The 18,371-nt window shown below is 39.5% G+C and overlaps 3 protein-coding genes across 4 annotated transcripts; 1 reads left to right on the forward strand and 2 right to left on the reverse strand.

Moving 5' to 3' along the window:
• Nucleotides 1-59: 59 nt before the first annotated feature.
• On the forward strand, nt 60-5,742 carry taf8 (TAF8 RNA polymerase II, TATA box binding protein (TBP)-associated factor). Its single transcript, XM_085393529.1, has 8 exons — nt 60-211; nt 1,953-2,112; nt 2,401-2,499; nt 2,585-2,647; nt 2,753-2,877; nt 2,991-3,138; nt 3,250-3,392; nt 5,061-5,742. Exons 1-8 carry the CDS (start codon nt 164-166, stop codon nt 5,199-5,201), a joined length of 927 nt encoding a protein of 308 aa, XP_085249655.1. The 5' UTR covers nt 60-163; the 3' UTR covers nt 5,202-5,742.
• On the reverse strand, nt 5,557-12,140 carry LOC146645728 (ciliary microtubule-associated protein 3). Of its 2 annotated transcripts, XM_085393530.1 has the most exons (5): nt 10,934-11,548; nt 9,519-9,617; nt 6,218-6,351; nt 6,021-6,138; nt 5,557-5,726 (listed from the first exon to the last, which is right to left on the reverse strand). In XM_085393530.1, the coding sequence occupies exons 1-5, from the start codon at nt 11,081-11,083 to the stop codon at nt 5,661-5,663; spliced, it is 567 nt and encodes a 188-aa protein (XP_085249656.1). In that variant the 5' UTR covers nt 11,084-11,548; the 3' UTR covers nt 5,557-5,660. The 2 variants fall into 2 exon arrangements, with proteins under 2 accessions (XP_085249656.1, XP_085249657.1); XM_085393531.1 differs by lacking the exon at nt 9,519-9,617 and having other exon boundaries at nt 10,934-12,140.
• Nucleotides 12,141-12,276: 136 nt separating this feature from the next.
• LOC146645729 (V-type proton ATPase subunit S1-like) lies at nt 12,277-17,234 on the reverse strand. Its single transcript, XM_085393527.1, has 10 exons — nt 17,074-17,234; nt 15,968-16,088; nt 15,067-15,141; nt 14,780-14,973; nt 14,649-14,686; nt 14,424-14,509; nt 14,100-14,326; nt 13,940-13,975; nt 12,640-12,877; nt 12,277-12,532 (listed from the first exon to the last, which is right to left on the reverse strand). The coding sequence occupies exons 1-10, from the start codon at nt 17,190-17,192 to the stop codon at nt 12,320-12,322; spliced, it is 1,347 nt and encodes a 448-aa protein (XP_085249653.1). The 5' UTR covers nt 17,193-17,234; the 3' UTR covers nt 12,277-12,319.
• Between the last annotated feature and the right edge of the window lie 1,137 nt (nt 17,235-18,371).

Genomic DNA, 18,371 nt, shown 5'->3' on the forward strand with positions numbered 1-18,371 from the left:
ACACTCGGGGGCGACAGACAAACAACGTGTGTGATACGATCGTGATACGGCGGAAATAACGTCATACAGTCGTGCCGTGTTTACCAACGGCGGCTAAACGGTGTTCGGAGAGATACAAATATAAATCTGCTCAAAACAACGAGGAGATTTCCAATAACTGCAGATGGCGGATCCTGCGGTGGCGTCGGGAGGCCCTCTGAATGCGGGAGCGGTAAGAAATGTTTTTTGGGTCACGGAGAGGAGGCGGATGTAGCATGTAGAGCCGGATTCACGGTGCATGGCTAACAGTCAGACTGCACTGAAGTCCTAATTCGATTTAACAACTTTAAATAAATATGATTTAGTCCGGTGAAAGCTTGAAATACGTTTTTATAGACTATAAGGTGGGTTAACTTTATCTATGTCAGTGCTTACCCTGTCTGAATAAATGTTTGTGTCCTTACAGTGACAGGAAGAGGTACGTTTCACGTTCTTTAGTCTTAACATATGGGCACATCCTCATCTAAATTACAGGTGTGAACAAATAGAGTCTATACCAATATCACAAACACTAAATTTAGGGAGAATGAAGGGTTTAGCAACACTTCTTGTATTTTTCATCGATATTTGGGGTAGACCAACAAACCGTTCGAGCGGTTCCCATCTGTCTGCTAACTACAAGGGATGGCTATTAATAATATTTTAAACAAGGTCAGTTTATTTATGTAGCACCTTTATTATTAATAATAAAGTGGCACAACCATTCAGTACGGTTTAGTTTTATTTATATAGTGCCAATTCACAGCAACCCCCCCCCCCCTTAAGGCGCTCTATATTATAGACAAAAAACCCTACAATAATACAAAGAAATCCAACAGTCAGACCACCCCTAGGCAGCTTTAATGTTTGTCTGTTTTGTTTGGCCTATAAAGTATAAATCGTGCCTATTTGGATCTAAAAATGCTGGCGGAAAAAAAACGAAAATTCAAAAAAATGTTTGATCTTTGTTGATATCCCTGACGTTTACATGAGCTAACCATGCCACTACGTCTGGATTCAAAATGTTGAGGACAGTCCAGTTTGTTTGTTTGTTGTTTTTTTCCCCAATAAATACAGCAGCAGATTTTAAACGTGTTTTCTGTCCACATGGTTGGGGAAGGTTCAGTGAGCATTTGCAGTATGTGTTATCACTTTGACTCAGAACTGTTGCAGGGTCTCCAGTGTAATCAATGGAGTGAGCGTTGCAGTTTGGAGCTGCTTTAGTACCTCAGGGACAATGCAGCTTGCTGCAGTGGCAAAAATTAAATCTCTCAATTACACAAATATATCTTACAGAAACATGTCCACCATCCTAAGCTCACTAAGAGCTGGATGATGAATTAGAACAATACATTTTAATATTAACATAAAATTAATCATTATAGAATTGATTCAGATAAACAAAACGTCTTTTTAAATCACCCAGAGCCCAAATATTCTCCCACTTTCACCACCGGCACTGGGAATGTTTAATATGTCTGTTCAGTAAGGACTCTTGAGAAATGTTTGTGAAATGTAGAAAATATGACGATTTTGTAGGTTTAATGGCTCCTTGCCACTATATTTGTTAAAAGTCACATTTATTTCTAACATTATAGTAATAGCCCTCATAACCGTAGTGTATGTGCACATTGTTGGCATATTGGTGTGCCCACCAAGCAAAGGGAATAGCATACACTGTGTGGTAAATTTGCAGGGCTTGGCTCATTACTCTCTGTTTGTTTTACTTCAAATTACAAAAGCTAATGTCCATGTGCCCCTTAGCTGTAAGTCAATTAAAGATTCTGGAACCATGTGTCTGTTTATTTAGCCTTTTAAAGAATCCTTTAGTCCCAAGTGTGTTGTGACTATAGTGAGATATTTTTCTCATAAAGACAACAGCATGTCTATGTATTTCTGTTGTATACCCTTATTCACATTTATTTTACTTCCAGCGAGGAAGTGCTGGTAAAGCAACTTCTAGCCCTGCAGAAAACTACCTCCTGGCACGCCGTCGCACTCTGCAGGTCGTTGTCAGCGCCCTGTTGACTGAGAGTGGCTTCGAGAGTGCGGAGAAGGCAGCTGTGGAAACCCTAACTGAGATGTTGCAGAGCTGTATGTATGATTTTTAAGTGTACACCATCCACTGGGAAAGCTGTAAATCTTTAAGTGCCACTTTTACAATATATATCTGAACACCAGTGCAAGTACACCTCACTTCATTTAACCTACTTTCTTAAATAAACACCAATGGGAATAATTTTGGTTGAAGTTGGTGAAAAAAAGCTGAGAAACTGACATAACTGAGCCCCTGTAGACTATTTTCAGAGCAGACGTTTCTTGAATTTGCAGTTGGTTGTTGATTCATGTTTACAGAACTGATTCTTTTTTCTCTGTTTTTAGATATTACTGAAATAGGTCGATGTGCCAAAGCATACTGTGAACACACAGCCAGGAGCGTCCCGACACTGTCAGACACAGTGGTCACGCTTATTGAAATGGGTAAGACCTCCTTTAACACATATGGATTAAACGTTGCTAAGGGAACACAATACTGATTCGATTTATTCTGCTTGTGTCATTAAAGGTTTCAATGTTGATACTTTGCCCATATATGCTAAAAGATCACAAAGGATGGTCATAACTGCCCGTAAGTAGGAACTCAGCTCTCCATTATTAGTATTAAAATGAATGACTTGAGACCTTTTGATCCAGTGGTTTTAGATGTGAAAAATGTTTTATTTTTTAATTTCAGCTCCAGTGACAAATGCTCCTGTGACTCCCAAAGCGCTGTCAGCTGGACAGAAGCGCACACATCCAGCCCACATCCCCAGCCACTTCCCAGAATTCCCCGACCCTCACACGTATATCAAAACACCTGTGAGTCAGAACTTTTCCACTTCATCATGGAGATCCCTAGAAAGCTGGATTGTGTATTATAGAAGTAGAACTGTGCTAAAAAGTAAGCCACTTAAGAGTTTTTCTTCCTGTAGACTTTCAGAGAACCCGTGTCAGACTACCAAGTGGTGAGAGAGAAAGCAGCAACTCAGAGGAGAGACGTGGAACGAGCACTTACACGCTTCATTGCCAAGACTGGAGAAACTCAAAGCCTATTCAAAGATGACATCACTACCTTCCCATGTGAGTGATTCTCAGTAAGCTGATCTTTATTTAAAGCCAGATTATGTCTTGTGATTACTGAATGAAGCATGCTGCATTTTCACGAGTTCTGCTTCCTGTGATTGTCATTAGTAATTGCAGCGCAGCCGAGCACCATCCCATATCTCAGTGCCCTCCTGCCCTCAGAGCTGGAACTGCAGGCTCTGGAGGAGACGGACTCCTCTGAGCAGGATGACCAGACTGATGGCGAGAACACAACAGGAAACGCCATTACTGTAAGTCTCCATGTCCGGGACCTGGTGTGCCATAGATATATATAGTATATATGGTATAAACAGAAATTGTAAAGCAAATTAATATCTTCTTGGGATATTTCACAAAATCCTGAATCTTTGTTAAATTAAAATTGTATCACACATTGAAATTTTAAGGAACAGAAAAAAAAAATTGCTGCTGCTGGCAGGCGTACAGAATCATCTGATCGCTAAATGTTTGTGGATCTTCTCTTACTGTTACTGTAGTGACAGGGAAAGATCTGTTGCAGATTAGCCTGAACAAATTTAAGTGAGAATCTGATCTATTTCATTACCGTGATAACAGAATTTCAGGGTCATTTTTTTTCAGTATTAAGCTCCATTAGTTGCACAGGGTTATCAGATTTTCAGAGAGAATATTGGTCTCAGTACAGATGCTCAAGTATATTAGCAAACACGTGGGAGAAGTTTCTCAGAAAACCAGTAGATTTTCTTAGGAACTGAAAGCTACTCAAGCCTTCCATAAACTTTAATAATGGAGCTTTTGTGAACATTTATTTGAGCTAATTTCGAAGTAAAAAGAGGCTTTATGAAACTGAAGTAATTTCAACCTAGGGGTTTTGATGTCATAGTGCATTTCCATGTTCTGGTTGAGTTCTGTTGCCATCAAGACATCACACAATTTAAAGTAATTGTTTTAAAATGGGAGAGTTTTGTTTATGCTGAAAATGTATACTTGAAAGTTGATATCATCCTCATATTTACCCTTTAAATTGGACCTATAATGCTTCTTGTTTATTTTCTACCCTGTCTGTTACAATGGCGGATGCTCATATTAAAGAAGTTTCAAACAAAGATTCAGCACAGGTGATCTGTGAGCCAAAAGCCTGAGCTTTTTCGCTCACAGGGTCTTGGCTCTGTATGATGGTGAGAGAGATGTAAGAGTGGATATCCTTAACAGAGCACATAGCTCTGGCTGTGAGCACAGAAGCCCCAGCCATCTGCAGTTTGTTTAGGAGGTGCTGCCAAATTTAAGGTGGCTGGATTTTTCTGGGGATTGATTTGCTTGAATTTAGGGGGGCATACAAAGAGTCCAGTAAAAGATTAATAAGGATTATTTTGAATGTTGTGCATAACAGCCTCCCTTTAAATGTGAAAATACAGCCAAGGAACAGCTCAGCTTAACAGAGTGACTAGAAATGGGATGAATTAGCTAGCAGCTAAACTATTAAAATAAAGCTAATGCACTTCTGAAGCTAGGAAACGTGCTTCATTCATTTAATACATACCAAAAAATTAAACAAACAAGTAATGTTTCATGCTCTAATTACTTATCATTAGTATCCTGGTTAATGCTGGAAATCAAACTTTCATTACTTTGATTTCAATGAATTCATAATTGTGTAAATTACTTTCAGTGTGTTGATAGGGTACCCGTGTGTCCATATTGCAATCATTATGTTCAGCTAAGCTAATCACATCTAAAGTGGCATTTATACATCTGCATGAAGCCCACACCCAGAGCTACATCATAACAGGTTGCATCCAACCCTAACTTAACTCTGATTCAAGTTTTCTATTTACCATGTAGTTATACGTTGGTACCTATGCCAACAGTTAGCAAGAAGTTTCCCAGAATGCCCTTCAAATATACCACTGCTAATATTGTTTTACATTTCCATCATTCAGGATGATCCAGGAGCTGACAAAGAGAATTCCATGCTTCCTCCCAGCGGCGTAGTTCCATCCACCAAGGCTAGTGAGGACAATGTAATCGACAATCCGTACCTCCGGCCGGTCAAGAAACCCAAAGTAAGGAGGAAGAAATGAGAAGGGACGAAAGTTAAAGAAACAGACTCATATCTGCTCCAGTCTTTGGTGCTTACAACAGTCCAGTCAGTGATTCCCTGCACAGGGGAAGTGGCCCGGGGTTGAAACCCGCTGCGTGAGCTGAGACCAGCGACTGCTTTGCCTCAGCAGCGGGACCAGTACTGCAGACTGACTTCCACAGAAGATGGCTTTTTTTTTTGTTGTGTTAAGTGTCACCTTTTCAGCTGTTTAAAAATCTGTCCTACATTATTTTGTAAGCAACATCTTTATGTAACATACAGGTCACATAGGAATTCTGTCATTTTGTAATTAAAGGAAATTAAGTTTCTTTTAAAAAAGAAAAAAAAACCTTACATGTTCATATTTTGTTTATATTTTAAGGGGAAAGACAAAAAACAAAAAACGACATCTTCTTGCTTCGCCAGTGTCATGATAGGTTTCCATGTAAGACCTTCAGGGTTAATAGTACAAACTCAGGTAGGCCACTCTGTTCCTCTGTTTAAGGTACTCCTTTTCACTGGCAAGCTGTGGGAGGAAAATAAAATATGTATATCACTATTTTTTTGGTGCAGCAACATGTAGTTTTGTACAGGTATAGGTGACGAGCACACCTAATATTACACCAAATTAAAGGCTAACAGGCTTACAGTTAGTGAGTTTATCTGAGTAATCGTGCATAGAATCAGCACATCTACAGAGAGACAACATTTCTGATACTAGAGAGATATCTGTGGTCTTTATGTATAAGCTGGCTGTGCCTTTTAAGTTTTTGTAACAGCAAAATTAAGGCCATGAAATTTCTCAACTTGCTTCGCTCACCTTCACCCTGAGTGACTTCTTGCCTATTTGAGGCAGGCTGGACCAGTCTGGTCTCCCAAAGCACATGGGCCAGCTCACTTTCCTGTTTGTCACTCTGTCGTGGGCATACGTCCCAGGGCTGTGTCACAAAATAACATCTGTCAGCTCAGTTTAGCACCGTAACATTTCTGCCACGTGTCAGTTTCTCTCTGTCTCACCCTGGACTCCTCTCAGATGTACATGGTGTGGTTTTGAACCTCTGTGCTTTTGAGCTGAAAGCTATTTTGCCAGGAGGAGAGACCCTAGAACCACTTTGATCCTGCTGGTACTGCCACGGTGAAGGGGTCACTGCCTGGTGATCAGAAGGATTATAAAGATCTTGTATTAAGCATTACATATTAAAAAGCCAGTAGCAGGTTTATACTTGCACAGAAAATGTTTTGACAACCCCCCCAACAAGTAGAATACAGCGACTTCTAACTATGTGACTTAATTTGGTTTTAATTTCACCAGATAGCTGACAGAGTAATGAAGATTTATTGCCAATACTGTAAGCAGACCAGTCATGCTAATGTAAACAGTCATAGAGCAAAGGCCCATTAAGAACCAGGAAAAGATTTCATTTTCACATCAACAACTTTATATTAAGTGAAGGGCCACTTTTATTCTTTCATACCCCACAACTTTAGCTAACTTTAACTGTGTAAAAAAAGATGAAAATTGCAAGCATAAAATACTTCCATGATAAAATTCCCAGCTTTACAGTATTTTTTAAGCATGTTTACATCCTGGAACTCATCTGAATCACTGAACCTCTTGTGTCCTCTCAGTCCTTTTCGAAGCATTTGAAAAAAAACCATAAAACATGGTTTGTCCAACATGTTTATACTTAATTTTAGGTGAGCAAAGTTCCAGTCTTCTGTTAGTCTGTTACTTAACACTAATTACAAAGTATATGTCTTTGCAAAGCACCTGTCCTGTCTGTTTGCTAATGACAGTTGATAAATTAGTACTCTACTCACTCATCCTAATTATCAATGGTGTAAAATTTGGATGAAGTCCTCTTATGAGGCCTTGAGCTGGGCATTTTTGCCACCTTGGTGTTTTCATATCAGATGTGATAACCGAGGAGTGGATTTAACTGTAAAACCACAAACTCATCACAAATTGAACTTAAGCTCTTTTCTGACTCTTGGAATGATCTTATTTTGAAAAACTGACTTAATCTTCTGTTCAATATAATCAGAAACTAGTGCACGAGTTCCCAAAGTTAACAGGAAAGTGTTTACTAAGGATGCAGAGCAAGGTGGCCAAAGGCCAATTTCTATCCAACTGGAAGTCCTTTTCCAGCCACAGAGGTCAGACCTGGAAGCTCCCTCCATCTTTTATACATTCTATCGTCCTAGTATCATTTTTGCCTCAAAAACCCCCAATATATTTAAAAATTACAATACCATGATAACAACTAAAAAACCTTTAAGAAACCGCTGGGCAATATGAAGATGTCCTAAGATAGTCACTTCATGGCAACATGGAAATAAATGTAGAGGTTTGGGCTAAACTGTCGTAATATATCAAAATCTGAACCTTAAAAAAGACTGAACTCATGAGAGGATTTCCAAAGAAGAAATCAAGGGAGCAGTAGAGTGGCTTTCTCACAGGCTTCTCTTTTTGCAAACCAACTTATGTTTGTAACCACTCCTGCTGGCCTTAGAAATGACACAAATTTCAGACACTTATGCAGTGGAGCTAGTTTCAAGTCCTGGAGGCATTGACCATTGTTAATACAGGCGAAGGCTGTAAGTACAGTGGGGCAAAAAAGTATTTAGTCAGCCACCGATTGTGCAAGTTCCCCCACCTAAAATGATGACAGAGGTCAGTAATTTGCACCAGAGGTACACTTCAACTGTGAGAGACAGAATGTGAAAAAAAAAAAATCCATGAATCCACATGGTAGGATTTGTAAAGAATTTTTTCGTAAATCAGGGTGGAAAATAAGTATTTGGTCAATAACAAAAATACAACTCAATACTTTGTAACATAACCTTTGTTGGCAATAACAGAAGTCAAACGTTCACTATAGGTCTTTACCAGGTTTGCACACACAGTAGCTGGTATTTTGGCCCATTCCTCCATGCAGATCTTCTCGAGAGCAGTGATGTTTTGGGGCTGTCGCCGAGCAACACGGACTTTCAACTCCCGCCACAGATTTTCTATGGGGTTGAGGTCTGGAGACTGGCTAGGCCACTCCAGGACTTTCAAATGCTTCTTACGGAGCCACTCCTTTGTTGCCCGGGCGGTGTGTTTTGGATCATTGTCATGTTGGAAGACCCAGCCTCGTTTCATCTTCAAAGTTCTCACTGATGGAAGGAGGTTTTGGCTCAAAATCTCACGATACATGGCCCCATTCATTCTGTCCTTAACACGGATCAGTCGTCCTGTCCCCTTGGCAGAAAAACAGCCCCATAGCATGATGTTTCCACCCCCATGCTTCACAGTAGGTATGGTGTTCTTGGGATGCAACTCAGTATTCTTCTTCCTCCAAACACGACGAGTTGAGTTTATACCAAAAAGTTCTACTTTGGTTTCATCTGACCACATGACATTCTCCCAATCCTCTGCTGTATCATCCATGTGCTCTCTGGCAAACTTCAGACGGGCCTGGACATGCACTGGCTTCAGCAGCGGAACACGTCTGGCACTGCGGGATTTGATTCCCTGCCGTTGTAGTGTGTTACTGATGGTGACCTTTGTTACTTTGGTCCCAGCTCTCTGCAGGTCATTCACCAGGTCCCCCCGTGTGGTTCTGGGATCTTTGCTCACCGTTCTCATGATCATTTTGACCCCACGGGATGAGATCTTGCGTGGAGCCCCAGATCGAGGGAGATTATCAGTGGTCTTGTATGTCTTCCATTTTCTGATGATTGCTCCCACAGTTGATTTTTTCACACCAAGCTGCTTGCCTATTGTAGATTCACTCTTCCCAGTCTGGTGCAGGTCTACAATACTTTTCCTGGTGTCCTTCGAAAGCTCTTTGGTCTTGGCCATGGCGGCGTTTGGAGTCTGACTGTTTGAGGCTGTGGACAGGTGTCTTTTATACAGATGATGAGTTCAAACAGGTGCCATTCATACAGGTAACGAGTGGGGGACAGAAAAGCTTCTTACAGAAGACGTTACAGGTCTGTGAGAGCCAGAGATTTTCCTTGTTTGAGGTGATCAAATACTTATTTTCCACCCTAATTTACAAATAAATTCTTTACAAATCCTACCATGTGGATTCATGGATTTTTCTTTCACATTCTGTCTCTCACAGTTGAAGTGTACCTCTGGTGCAAATTACTGACCTCTGTCATCATTTTAGGTGGGGGAACTTGCACAATCGGTGGCTGACTAAATACTTTTTTGCCCCACTGTAGACAGTCCAAGTGGAGCGACCCTTAGGCTGATATACAGTAAGGCTGTTAATACACTTCTTAATGTGCTCTCAGTATAACAGGAAACTTCTTTGTGTAAACGCACCTTGTTACAAGGCGGAAAGCGCACAGCAGTCCTTGCAGAGAGACTATATCCTTTCTTACTCCCAGGTGTCTGCTGTATGTCATAAAGTATGGTGCCAAACTGTGATAGAAAGGGCAAGTTTATTAATGGAAAATACAAGAGAGAGGTAAAGAGGAGAGTGCAGGCAAGGTGGAGCAGGTTGATTTGTAACAGAAGGAAAGCAGCAAAGTTGAAAGGGCAGGTTTACAACGTGGTAGTGAGACCTGCTACAATGTGTGGTTTGGAGAAGGTGGAAACAAAGTTAAAAGGGGCAAGGCTGAGGTGAGACAGGATGTTGAATGTGAAGCACAAGACAGGAGAAAAACAGGAAGACCACAGAGCAGCTTCATGAATGTAGTAAAGGAGGATATGAGGAGGGTCTGTGTGACAGAAGAGGATATTAATATTGGGTCAGATGGATACTTAAAGGGTGCAGCCGTTAAAGGAAGAGGAAGCAGATGTTAATGAGCAAGGCAAACTATCAACAAACATTTAGAAGCACTACTTTACAAAACAAGTATGTAAATAATTATTCTGAATATACCATTCATTCACCAAAAGTCAGCCGAAAAATCAAACCTCGCAGCTGGCCTGCATCTCAATGCACTTACTGTAGCTGACTTATTTTAAAGCATCACCTAAATTAACTTTAACGGTCACGTGGACATAAAAACTGCATGCATAGAAAGAAAGGGGAAAAATATGTAAAACAACTTGTGAAAGTACCCAGTGGCGGCCCTAGCCTGTTTGGCGCCCTGGGCGAACACTCCCTCTACCCCCCCCCCCCCCCCACCCCCACCCCACACACAAACAGACAAAACATATTATATATATTGTTTGTTTACTTGCACTGCTGTAACTGGGGCCTCGTCGTCTCGTCTCTCTATATACTGGACTGTAGCGGAGATGACAATAAAGTTTACTTTGACTTCAGCAGCAAGCAGGTGCACCGAGGGCTCTCGCACTCACTTTTCTATAGAATTTCGAAAAAACATCGGTGCAAATTATAAGTCTGTATCATAATGTCTGGTGTTTTCGTGTTTGTTGGTTTGTTTTTATTTTGTTTTATTTTGCGAGTTGGTTATTAGATGCTGCTGCAGCTGGTCAGAGAATCCCCCGCCCTCTCCTCTCTGCGCCGCAAGCAGCAGGCGCACCTCGCAAACGGAGGGCGCCCTTACTCCCAGGAAATGGGCGACAGAAAACCGATCGGTGCCTATGCCATTCCCAATATGCGTTGGCTGACGTCGGGGCAGCATGAGTACGAGCATTTATTTTATTTTATTTTTTTTTGCCGATGCCCGTGATGCCGCCCCCCACCACGATGCCGCCCCGGGCAACCGCCCGTATCTAAAACCGCTACTGAAAGTACCCCTTGACTCTTTCTCTCTCACACAAACCTCGTGGTTGTCATAGCTTCCCGGGCCGACATGTGGCGGTCCCTGTTGTGACATTTGGTTTCCCAGCCGGTCTGGCGCGTAATGGAGAGGAAACAGCCTCCTCTCCAGTGAGCTCCCAAAACATACTCTCTGAGCAGGAGCGGTCAGCATCGTTGAAGCAAACGTTTGGTAACGTAACGAAAACCCAAGTAGGAGGAAAAATACTGCTAGCTACTTTCTAGCTGTCCAACACCTCTGACCGTCGTAGCGTTTCTGCTTGCTGTAACTATGGCAACCGAGCAGCATATCCTGTTCAACGCTGATTGGTCAACTTTATTAAAGCTCCCACATTTCGATAGGCTTAAATTTACATTATGCGTGGCGGATAGCTTGTATTTATGCTTGATCAAGAGTTGGGAAAACTGCACTCAGTTAATACACATCATTTTTTCATCCCAGCGATTTATGCAAAACATTGAACCTCTCTCGTTTTATGAATTTGCATATCTAAATTTCAAGACGCTTCCCCACTTAGGTAGCGATGCCCATCCTGTCGTACAGAAACATCCGCTTTACCCTGCATTTAGTTTGCAAGTATCTTTCAGCCTGTATATGACCTCAAAATAATGAAATAAAACAACTGCAACTGAGGGGCCCACAACTTCAGAATTACTTAGGAATTTATAGATTTATTTGCAATTAAACAAATCATATTGTACTTCATTGCAAATGCACGTCAATATTTTTTTTGAAAACAAGGCACTGTTATTAAAATAGCTGATAACCCAGAAGCAAAGGGTAAACCTTAAAGGCAAATGAAGTCCTTTTATACAAATAAATTACTTGCCAAGAAAAATGGCAACACTGATATCCAATGTTAAGCCATGACAAGTGGCCACAGAACTGAATCCAAGGTATGTTATTGGGAAAAACAGCAGCACTACACAACACATCACAAATGATCATTTATATACACAGGCACTTCTTTCATTAACAGTAGTTTTTAAATTACAGTTAGGCCAGTGAAATTAAAATAAAAAATTAAGAACTGAGGTCTGAAACGGTCCTACAGCATTTAGCGATCACATTCGTATTGGCAAGGAAGTCATTCCATGATATGTGTGAAAATTATTTTAGTAAAAATACTAGCTGTATCTGGCACACGCTCTAAAATAATAGTCATTAAAAATACACTCTGGAACCTGTAAAATATGGCAATATGACGTGGAATGTGCCAAAATAACTGTGGAAGGACTCAAAAGAAACATACATTAAAGAAAAAGACCCAAAAACACAAAAGCTAGAAGGCAAAGGGATACTTTCTTTGATCAACAAAGGGGCACTCAAAAACTGAGGAGTGGATGTTCTTACTTTTTTTTTTTTTTTTTTTTTAAGTAAAAAAGTGATTTACTCTGACTGAGGCACTGAAATTGATGGGCCTTTGGGGTCATCGAACCGATCCATGGTGTTAATCTGCATGATCATGTGCAGACCGTACACTAAAATTAGCAGCGTAAGGAGCACAGTCACCAGTCCCATCCAAATTGCTGGGGTGAAGAAGCTTGCACAGTCACTGGCGTAGGAGAAGTTTGTGCTGTTGGCCAACCCAAAGCCCTGAATCTGTATAAAAAACAGAAAACAATTATTTAAGAAACCCTTCATCAACACACCTCTTCATGCATTGGTGTTTGACCTTAAAATTAGCAAATGCGGCACTATATTTGTACCTGGAAGTCGATAAAATTTAGCCTCCATTGAGATGAATTTGTGTCTGTTGTGTTTGTGTGGAGCAGGATATCTCCGAAGTTGGCGACAGACTGGCAATGAAAGGAATACTCTGCGGGAGCATAGATGTCACGGCTCGCGATGTAAGATGCACTGAGGTTAGCGTACTGCAGCTCAACTGCATCCAGGGAGAACCATTCTCGTGCAGAGACAGAATAGAAACGCTTGCTCATTGAAAAACTGGAGATCAGCAAGAGAAGGATGGTCAGAAAGCGTATCAGTGTAAAAAGCACAATCACTGTTTAACTATTCTTTCCAAAATAGTTGTTCTAAACTCTTACATATCCGTGAAGGATTTTAAAATAAACTGATGCTAGCAGTGATATTAAAAATATAGTATATTACATTACATGGAAATAATATCTCTACTGCAGAGATTGAGAAAGTTATTTTTGCCTTTTTAGAAAACAAGAAAACTTTGTTTTTGAAAAAGAGAACTGTCTTCAAATGGAAGCCGTGATTTCAGGAATTTCAACAAAATACTTCATTTTTTGAAATGCGTTCTTACTAAGAATTAAACAGGAAGATCCCATTTATCACTTAAACATAAATCCACATTAATTTAGCAACCCTATTTATAAAAATGCCTCAAGATGATCATTTTATGAACTCTGTTGTGTGATAAGAAAGCTGTAAAAACATTAAATTGCTTAATACTTGCACAAAGGCTTGTCCTCCTAGTTGTGTAAGTTTCTATGTTGAAACTAGACAGAAAATAGTCCTTGAGCTAAAATGTCCATAGTGACAACCCCCACTGCTCACTGCTTCCAAGATGTGTGCAAAATAAAAATAACTAAAATGCATCAGCTACAAACAAAGTGAACCAAATGACCAGCTGTTGACTCCAAGATTTTAAATGTCAGGTAAATGTCATTTTGTGTTTCAATTGTAGAACAAAGTGATCTCTTAGAGAAAGCAAAGCAACAGAACGCCTCATTCATGCCAGCACTGTGCTGCACCCATTAGTACACACTGTCACTCACAAACTTCTTTTTAAACAGGGTGTGGGCAGAAGCAGCAGCGGCTCAGCTAGATTTAAAGCCACACACACTGAAAGAACCGGTTTGGAAAAGCAGGTGTGTAGAGCATGATATTTAAACAGTAAATACAAATACATAGAAATACTATTGCTGTGGTACATTGAGCACAAAATTGAAAAGCACATCCTGGGGACATGTTAGAGTTATTAACTAATTGAAAAGGTACAATATTGAATCTTTAATAAGCAACTTTTTGCCTTACCTTAATCTAAAGCCTGATTGGTAACTAAGCACAAGCCTGAAATGAGAAAAAAATAAAACATGCAACTGATTATTTCTCTTTAAATAACAAAAAAAAAAACAAAACCTAAACTCATCACAGGCTGGATATTGCTTTGGGAAATAATGAAAGGCCACTTTACCGTGAGGTACTGCCATTACACAGTGATCCAACAAAGGAAGGTACATCCTGAGCAAGGTCGATCCATGGTGAGCTCGGACTCAGTCTGACAGTGAGATTTTGAGCCCACAGCATTATGCAGGGACCACCAGATACATTAAACATGATGGGAGGCTTAACTTCAGGTCCATCTGCTTGTAGCAAGGACCGACCCACTGGCTGATCAGAAATCGGGGTTTCTGAAATCACCTGCAAAGTTATCAAAATGTTGTTCATTCTCAAAAAATACCCAAACATTGAGAATGTGTTATAATGTGGCACGTTTTGACTAATTTTAAAAACATACTCGTGATGGCTGGAATCCTGTGTATATTGCAGTGTATGGGATGTTTTTTGCTTTCATTGAACTCAGAACTTTTCCAATAATTTCATCTGTTGACAGCAAAATGCATTCAAATTATACACAAATCAAAATATAACATATAATGCTGACTACAATTATACATGTTTGTAATTGTAAATGTCATATACAGTTATAAATGTTTTTAATCCTCAGCACTTAAAAACATACCATTCTCATGTAGGACTTCCTTGCATGACTTCTGTAAGCTACAAAACAATTTAAAAATAATAGACTTTAAGTATTAATTAAAAACAGATAACTGATTATTCAATATAACTTTGAACAAAACAAAATCTCACCTGCTACAATAAGGAAGATTGATGAGCAGGAGGTTGCTGACAGACGTTTTGATAGTCAGATGTGAGAGAGTGTCTGCATCGACGAGCACAGGCGAAACACCGAGCTTCTCCTGCAGCAGAGCTGCCATGTTAAAGGAACCAGACCACTCCAAGGCAGGCAGTGTCACTTTTGAGGTAGAAGACTGCATTGCATCCTGAAAAGGATCAAGTGGGCACAATTATCAGTCTGTTTGTCTAGGAAAAAACTATATTAATTTTGGACTAACATATAGTTTATAAAAACATACCTCAATGTTTTTAAAGGCACTATCCTCCTTATTCCCAAATACGCCACCAAAGACTGTGAAGTCATCTTTGCTTAACTAAATACAAAAAAGGAAATAATTCTTGAATTCAGGAAGACTTTAATAACTAAAACATTTACCAGTCCCATTAACTCACGAGCAATTAATTTAGCAGCTAAATTGACTGAATGCCATTCATAATCAGACATTATTTTAACGGAATTCTTTTTTAATGGCTCAGTTTGTATTTATCATTCTTAAAAAAAAATACAGCCTGTACAAATTACATTAATTTGGACAATTATTATCTGCTACTTCTTTCATTTTCTTTGTTTCAGTAATACTAGGAAAAACTACATTTCAAATCTTAATGTCTGTTTGAGTGACTTGTTGTGTGTATGCATGACAGTATGCTAGTGTGCCAAAATATGAGTGAACTGGCGGCTCCACGATATCTCAATTGACAACAAACTGGAATGAAATCATTGTCACGTTCATACTTTTCACGCAAGCTACATCTAAAGGAATATCTTGTTTGTGCTTGTGTAGTTGATTAAAAGTCATAGAGGATTTACAATGACAATTTCATTCACGATTACAGTCACGATTAAAAATATCACATGGGAAAATATAAATATATGGCTCAGTCACAACACTGAGTGTTCACCACCACCACAAAAAAGACCCAATGTATCACAGAGGAACAGAGAAATGGGAAGTGATGCCAAAACTCACTGTCACACCACACTGTTGCAGTGTCACATGGGAATGCAGTACAACTACCCCATTTTGCACAACTTGCATATAAAATGACTAGCTTTCAAATCAACAAATGGTGAACAATTTAGTGACATAAACATATTCATTACAGGGCCAGAATCTAGTTTATGTGTCAGGTACTGACCTTGTCCTGCAAGAACAGCAGCACGGTGTGGGAGCCAGAGCTGAAGGCAGAGGTGAGGTAGGCACTCAGCTGCTCATAAGATGCTATATGACCAGCTGTAGGTGAGGCCAGTGGTGGCAAGCTAAACATAAAGAAAAAAAAATAAAGATGAATTGTGATATTAAGTGGTTCAGTTGCACTGACACATTTTTTGAAAATGCTGAAAATCCCAGCGGCTTTTATTATGGCTTTATGTACTTCATTTTTAAAAGAGACCCATTAGTCAATCAAATGAATCCTTTGAGTAGGCCCAAACAAACCTGTGTTTCCTGTAAAGCTGGCACATATATAAGAAATGTCTAAATAACAACAACAAAAATAAAAATAACGAATCGGATATTCATCCTATCATCAAAGAAAACTATTTTGGTATATCAACCTTGCTTTGTCCTCCTGCTTAACACACCACCTCATACAGTAGTATACTTCCACATTTTAAACTCCTGTGTGCATCATCATAAGGAAGTGCAGTACCCTAGCAAAAGTCACTGTCTGTAGTGTAAATGTGTTTGATGTTACAGCTTACTTTGCTTTTTGCAGATGAAGATCAACAACAACAGAATAAACATATCTACTAGTGCTAAAGAGCGTCAGGTTAGGGGTTAAATCAGGGAGACTCGTTACTTCTATGGGTTATTTCAAAATTAAGAAATAAAAGGATGGCCATTATGAACAAATTGTAACAAAACGCACAAGCAAATCTCTACAATTTATGTGTAAATACTCCTCTATATATTTAGCATCTAGACTTTAAACGATTGGTGTTTGCTAGGTTTGCTGTAAATTTAAGTTAATTTGTAAATTTGTGTAGTAACCTGTAAATTGTAAATGCTATAAATCTTTTTCTGTCATTTAATGGTCGGGAATTGCACAGCTACAAGCATTTCACCCCCATGTCATACTGTGTATGGTTGTGTGTGTGTGTGTGACAAATAAAATTTGAATTTGAATAGGTTGGGCAGCAAAGTAGCTAGAAGAGTTAGCATTCGAGTTAGCATACAAGATAACTTTGCCGGTAGTTAAAGTGAGTTTTGCTGAATGAATAAGTAAGAAAAACTAAATATTACCGTTCACTGGACCACATAAGAAAAGGCACTTGAGACGTGGCGCTCCCCAAGGCGAAAAAAGGGGCGAAAAGTAGAATATAAAGACCCATTAACCGAGTGGAGCTCCTCGAACCTGCCATTTTCGTTTAGACTTTTCCGTAACTCTATGCTCACGTGACCCACACCACCTGACAGTCATGTGCTGAAGAGATGACTTCCTGCTTGTTTCATTCAGCCCGAACAGCCCGCAGCAGCTGCTGACACCAATGACACACTACAGCTTTGCTCTCAGTTGAGCATTTCCAGGAGAGAAACCGCTACAGTACCACCAGCTGACCACATTGCTTAGCAGAACAATTGATTCTTTAAAGTATGGTGTGCGTGTGTTTGTGTGTGCATGTGTGTGCGTTTAAACAAATACGGCAGTCTTCCATTATTACTTCATTTATATTCATATTTTCTTTTTTTCACACTTTCATTTAGGGCGTAGACTAATTATCCAAGATACTCTTAAGCGTTTAAGAGTTAAAGTGTTAAATTCCCTCTTTGTTTCATGTCCTAACAATTACATATAAGTAATTAAGTAAATAATAAATAGATAAATAAATCAGTCTAAACATTTATTTAATTGAAAAGCCACTCCTCAAAAAAAAACAAAAAAAAAAAACAACAACAATCCAACAACCCTCTATGAGCAAACACTTGGTGTCAATGGGAAGGAAAAACTCCCTTTAAACAGGAAGAAATCTCCAAGAGAACCAGGCTCAGAGAGGGGCAGCTGTGTGCTGCAATGGGTTGGGGTGATGGGAGAAAGCCAGGACAAAAGAGTCATTGTGGAAGTGAGCCTGAGATGAATAATTACTAATAATTAAATAAACAGTAGCCTAATAACAGTTATGTTAATGCTGTAGTTACTTATCATTTTACCTGTCCCAAAAAGCATAATTATGCTAACATCTTACTGCTGAACTCCTATGTGATATTATCAAATGTAAGGCATATATAAACCTCAGCATCACGGTAACATAAAAAGGACAATATATTAATCATTCAGTGATCATGACTGCATAATTAACTCTGTATAACAAATACTTTTACTTTAGCTACTTGGGACTGTAGGTAGCGTTTCACAGCCAAAACAGACTACTTAAATAGGAATGTGACATTTACTTAAAAAAGAGGCCTAAATGCTTGTTTAGCCACTTTGCAGAAAGGTTATCCAAATCTTTTGCAGCACTGCTTTTCTTGTAACACCGTCTTTATTGGGAGACAGGGCTGCAGAAAAGACACTTTTCTTTAATAATATTTAAATCCGATCA

This window comes from Rhamphochromis longiceps, linkage group LG20 (assembly GCF_057381845.1).
Source record: "Rhamphochromis longiceps isolate RC_006_pf linkage group LG20, R_longiceps_female_GT1.1, whole genome shotgun sequence".
In the NCBI taxonomy this organism is placed as follows: domain Eukaryota; kingdom Metazoa; phylum Chordata; class Actinopteri; order Cichliformes; family Cichlidae; genus Rhamphochromis; species Rhamphochromis longiceps.

Coding starts and splice junctions, on each gene's coding strand:
- LOC146645728 (XM_085393530.1), bottom strand. CDS start 11,083: ATGCTGACCGCTCCTGCTCAGAGAGTATGTTTTGGGAGCTCACTGGAG. Junction 6,352..9,518: donor GCTTTCCGCCTTGTAACAAG/GTGCGTTTACAC, acceptor TCTGATCACCAG/GCAGTGACCCCTTCACCGTG. Junction 6,139..6,217: donor ACATCTGAGAGGAGTCCAGG/GTGAGACAGAGA, acceptor TTTGTGACACAG/CCCTGGGACGTATGCCCACG.
- LOC146645729 (XM_085393527.1), bottom strand. CDS start 17,192: ATGGCAGGTTCGAGGAGCTCCACTCGGTTAATGGGTCTTTATATTCTA. Junction 16,089..17,073: donor CTTATGTGGTCCAGTGAACG/GTAATATTTAGT, acceptor CTTTATGTTTAG/CTTGCCACCACTGGCCTCAC. Junction 12,878..13,939: donor CAATCAGGCTTTAGATTAAG/GTAAGGCAAAAA, acceptor GCTGATCTCCAG/TTTTTCAATGAGCAAGCGTT.
- taf8 (XM_085393529.1), top strand. CDS start 164: ATGGCGGATCCTGCGGTGGCGTCGGGAGGCCCTCTGAATGCGGGAGCG. Junction 212..1,952: donor GCCCTCTGAATGCGGGAGCG/GTAAGAAATGTT, acceptor TTTTACTTCCAG/CGAGGAAGTGCTGGTAAAGC. Junction 2,648..2,752: donor AAGGATGGTCATAACTGCCC/GTAAGTAGGAAC, acceptor TTTTAATTTCAG/CTCCAGTGACAAATGCTCCT.